At 45.2% G+C, this 4,856-nt stretch overlaps 1 protein-coding gene across 1 annotated transcript; it reads left to right on the top strand.

Annotated features, from left to right (window-relative positions):
• The first annotated feature begins 2,574 nt into the window (after positions 1-2,574).
• On the top strand, positions 2,575-4,231 carry LOC108085665 (uncharacterized). The gene is made up of 3 exons (XM_017182355.3): positions 2,575-2,646; positions 2,703-3,211; positions 3,268-4,231. The coding sequence occupies exons 1-3, from the start codon at positions 2,578-2,580 to the stop codon at positions 4,229-4,231; spliced, it is 1,542 nt and encodes a 513-aa protein (XP_017037844.3). The 5' UTR covers positions 2,575-2,577.
• Positions 4,232-4,856: the final 625 nt, after the last annotated feature.

Genomic DNA, 4,856 nt, shown 5'->3' with positions numbered 1-4,856 from the left:
GTTAGCGGTTACCCAGGGCCATGGCCAAAGCACTTGCCTCTCTCAGGCCAGCGAGTTCCGAGAGTTCTGGTTGCGAGTTGAACAAGTTTGCCGAGCTGATTACACACTAAACTTGGCCAAGATGGGCAGAAGGCAGGATGGATAGTTGGCTGTTATTCCATTATCAGGAGCTGAGCACATTGATGAGCCCCGCCAGACGCTCGTTGAAAACACTTGCAGCTGAATTATGATTTCATTAGAATTTATCTATCTTCCGCAACCGTACCCCTCCAACTCGTCTTGCCCCGCGGCACCTTGCATAATAACTCATTATGGCAGATGCATTTAGCCGGCTTTAATCGCTTCGGCCATCAGCTGCTTGGCTGGCTCCGCTCCCACTTGGGCTCTGCGGCTGAGAATGTGCAGCATTTCCGGCTCGTTAGCTCCACTGTAGGTGGTGCACGTGCCATGCGGGCCTGCTGCCTGCCAGTGCTGTGCTGTGCTGTGCCTGTGGTCCTGTTCCAGATCCTGCCAGCAGCCGCAGACAATGCTCCATTAGCATGCAGCATATTTTAATTAGCCAAATAAATTTACCATCCCGCCTGGCCAAGTCAGCTTCGGCTCCTGACTGAAGTCCGGCCCGGCTGTAGTTAAAGCTCTTGCTTTCTCTGTACGGCTCAGCGGCTCACTTGGCCAGAATTTATTGGAGCGAAGGAGAGGGCATAAAACATGTAACAAGACTGGAATAGAGGAGCTTAAGGGCACTGAAATATCCTATAAAAATATTAGAACTTTGGGTGAACAAAATATATATAAATATTAAGCTAGAAGTGTTTTTGTTTTAAATTGGTTGACTATTAATTTTATTTTAGTAGGTATTACCTAGAAGAGTAAATAGAGTTTCAAAGAATACTTTTATGACAACAAAACCATATTAAGATTTTATTTAATCCAAGCTTAATTAAGGCATTTCCCTGATTAACATTTAAGAGAACAAATAATGCTTAACAGAACAAATTAAAAGCCTTTAATGCTATATTCCCTTAGTTAAACCCAGACAGCTTCGAGGCTCTACGGTTATTGTAAATAAATATTGACATCCCGAGGACTATTGACAATTCAATTGCTTTATTGGCCGTGCGGGTAATATACATAAATACATGTAAATGGCAATCATTGGCCTCAGCCTGGTAATATATTAACTTAATGTCCCCGCCAGTTACATCAGACCAGAAAACGCAATATACCCAAGGACTCGGCACTCGTACAGCGTATGAAAAGTATACAAAACACGTCGGACGTCGGACTCCCTGGCGCCTGTTTAATTTCACTTAACGTTTAACCTGCTGCCATTAATCGAGCGCAATTAACGCGCCTTTAATGGCAGAGCTGGCCAGCTTTGCAATCAGTTTATGCACACCCACACACCCACACACCCACATACACTGTACACACACACAGAGTCCAGCACATACATGCATATTTAATTAGCAAAGTCAACGCCGAGTACTCAAGGAAGGTTAACTGGGGAAAAAAGGACGAAGCTCGGTGGGAGGAGATGGGCAATGCGTCGCTTGATAAATAGCCAATAATTCTTACGCAGCCGTGAGGAAGGCATGCTCCGCCCCAGAGCCACTGCCTGAGCCACCCTAGAGCCACCCCAGAAGACCCACTGGCCAGAAGTTGCTCGGGGCCTCGTTGAGAACAAAATAAATTGCCGGCATCTAACCTTGAGCGTGTGTTGTGGCTATTATCATTTGTAATTTGCAGCAATTAGTTGGGGCTCAAAAATTCTAAAGCAAACTTTGTCGGGAACAACAACAGCCGCGGGGGGTGGACACAGAGACGTGGGGGGAGTGGCACGAGGACTAGGAACAGAGCCAGCGGCCACGTGGTCCTGGCCGAGACCCAAGTCCAGGCAGAGGGCAAAAACAAACAGCGGCAAAAAAGAATTTATTGAGCTGGGGACCAGCTTACATATTTATAAGGCACATTAAATTAATTTAGGCATGTTTGTCCCTATTCCAGAGGTGAGAGGTTGGCACTACCACCACGAAATACCCCCTCCTGTGTGCTCCTGTTTGTACTGCTAGTCTGCCCAGGCCCCGGGGGGCAGTTCAATGGCATTGATGAGGTCTAATGCTCCCGGGACATCCGAGAGTCATCAGCAGCGGCAGCACAGACTCAGACCACGAAAGTGCACTTCAATGAATAATTACTTTTATGGGCGGGGGGCAGCCGCCCGCCGGGCCAATGAAGCGCCCAGGCACTGAGGTCCTATTAAGCAGACAAGGTGGATCCCTAACCGTATTTAATCATTATCAAATTTGCTCCTTAAATGATTGTTACCTTATATGAAATAATATTATTTTTTACCAATTTTAATTCGATGCCATGATGCTATGGCTGACTGCAAGGGTATACAAATTTCGACTTCCAGAAGTTAGTTTCGTCTCGTGTTTTTTTTATCAAATCATAAGTAGCTTTATTAAGTTTTGTTTACTATTTCTTGATCTTATGATTTTGGCACAGCTGCCCGATAAGATAAGTTTTAGATAAGTTGCTTAAGGGTATCATCATTCTTTCCTATGTATAAAAATGCTGCCAATGTCCATTGGCGAAATCATTTTCCAGGAGATGGTTCGACATCCCAAGGACATAGCACAAGTAAGTAAACAAAATACTTTAATTAAGACCCACGGAATAATCCTGACATTTCGCAGATTTCGGAGCCTGAAGGCACAGTTCTTTTAAGAGAGGATCTGTTGGAAAATTCTATGCGCATTGCTACCTTCATGCGAAACTTGGAGCTCACTCAGTCTGACTTTGTTGGCATTGTGGCGGGAAATTCAGTTCATATTTCGGCAGTGGCCTATGCGTGTCTCTTCAATGGCTTCGCTTTAAATGCAATAAACCCCGCCTATATAGCGGACATTATAGAGAGTCTCTACCAGATCACCCAGCCTCGACTTATCTTTTGTGATGGCGATGTATACGACAAGGTCAAGGCTGCCACTTCGAAGTTAAACGTTAAGTTAGTGAGCATGCGGAATCATCCAGAGGGTGTTATTACTATCCAAGAGGTGTTGCAGACTAAGGTTCAAGGGGAGTTCAAGCCCAATCCCCTAAAAGACAAAAACCCACCCATGGCCATTCTCAGTACTTCAGGCACCACCGGCACACCCAAGGCCGTCGTGCTAACGAATAATATAAAGGTTTTGAGTGGCTTTACGTAAGAGAAACATTCATATCGGAAACCTGATTTTTCTTAATAATGTTTATTTGCAGATACCTCACAACCTGTGACGTTCAGTACACAGCAAGTAGCCTCGATTGGGCATCGGGTTTGTGGGCCACGATTACCGAAGCTGTCTATAGTACAAAGCGTATCATATCTGAAAAACCTCTGGATCCCACAGAGACCCTAAAATTATTCGAAAAACACCAGGTGACATGGTTTATCCAATCGCCGGCCCAAGCAGCGGCCATTGTGAGTTGTCCCTACTTTGAGGAGGCAAATCTGCAGAGTCTGCGCTATTACCTCGTAGGAGGCGGACGCTGTACCAAGGAAGTTTTTAAGAAGCTTCAAAGAAAACTCAACAGGAACTGTATAAACTTTGCGTATGGCTCTTCAGAGCTGGGATCCATTGGCAGCATTAATTGGCATTTCGATGAGAAGCCCAATTCGGTGGGTCGTCCCTGTCCTGGCTACAAGTTCAAGATTATCAATGGCGAAGGTGAGAATCTGGGACCCAATGAGGAGGGCGAGGTTTGCATCAACAAGGGATGCCATTGGCCGGGCTATTATGGCAATCCGGAGGCCACGGCCTTGGCGTACAAAGACAACTGGTTGCACAGCGGTGACTTGGGGTATGTCGATGACGATGGTTTTGTGTATATCGTGGAGCGAAAGAAGGACCTTTTAAAGTACCAAAGCAACAAGTATTATCCGCACGAACTGGAGGAACTGATCTCCAGAATGCCCGGCGTGGTGGAGGCGTGTGCTTTTGGAATTTGGAATGTGGAAAACGGAGACGAGGCAGCAGCCTGCATCTTGAGAAAACCAGATGTTCAGTTGACTGAGCAGGAGGTGATTGATTATGTGGCTCAACATGCGATTACCCAGTACCTGAGACTGCATGACGGCTGCCTGATTGTGGACTCCCTGAAGCGAAGTCCCAATGGGAAAACTAATCGTGCGGCCAACAAGGAACACTATATTAAAGTAAAAGGAATTAAAATTGTAACATAAAAGCAAGAAAGGAAGAGTCTACAAAACGTAGAAGTATTCTTATTCACAGTTTTTTTGTGTATCTTTATTTTTGTTTGTACTTCGATTCATGCACTAGTCGAGGATATACAGTAAAGAGGTTCTTCATTACCAGGACATTTTAATTACGTCCAGGAAGTGTCCTGTTTGGGATTGGAAAAGTCACGTTTCAATTAGTTCGTTTTGGATTTAGTGAATTATCAAAAAATGCTGGCCAGTTACTATAGCAGGACTAAAGCCCTAAAGCATGCAATTGCTGCTCATTCCGATTCGAGTACCAGTCCTGTTTAAGGACCCCCTGTGCAATCATGGATGTCCGCATCAATCTGTGTGCAGCAGGGGGGCCCTGCAACTTGCAACAAGCTCCCCACAAATCGATTTCCCAATCAGAAGCAGCCATCTTGTCGCCCCTTCAAGAGGATGTCACTGGCGATTGCCTTTCACACTGCCAACAGGGGGAGCTCTAATCTCTTCGAACTGTTTATGGTGGCGATACGCACAGTACTGTGCAAGTGCATATATTGTACATATATATATATATGTGTTGCATCCATATTCAATAAGAAATCAAGTCCTTAGTCAGGCATTCATGGCATTCTGTATCATT

This window comes from Drosophila kikkawai, chromosome 3R (assembly GCF_030179895.1).
Source record: "Drosophila kikkawai strain 14028-0561.14 chromosome 3R, DkikHiC1v2, whole genome shotgun sequence".
NCBI lineage: Eukaryota > Metazoa > Arthropoda > Insecta > Diptera > Drosophilidae > Drosophila > Drosophila kikkawai.
This window is presented reverse-complemented; position numbering and strand designations above follow the sequence as displayed.

Bases quoted from the DNA above. Each gene is read 5' to 3' on its own strand.
- LOC108085665 (XM_017182355.3), top strand. From the start codon at position 2,578: ATGCTGCCAATGTCCATTGGCGAAATCATTTTCCAGGAGATGGTTCGA. The intron at 2,647-2,702 runs GTAAGTAAACAA...GACATTTCGCAG, and splicing joins ATCCCAAGGACATAGCACAA to ATTTCGGAGCCTGAAGGCAC. The intron at 3,212-3,267 runs GTAAGAGAAACA...GTTTATTTGCAG, and splicing joins AAGGTTTTGAGTGGCTTTAC to ATACCTCACAACCTGTGACG.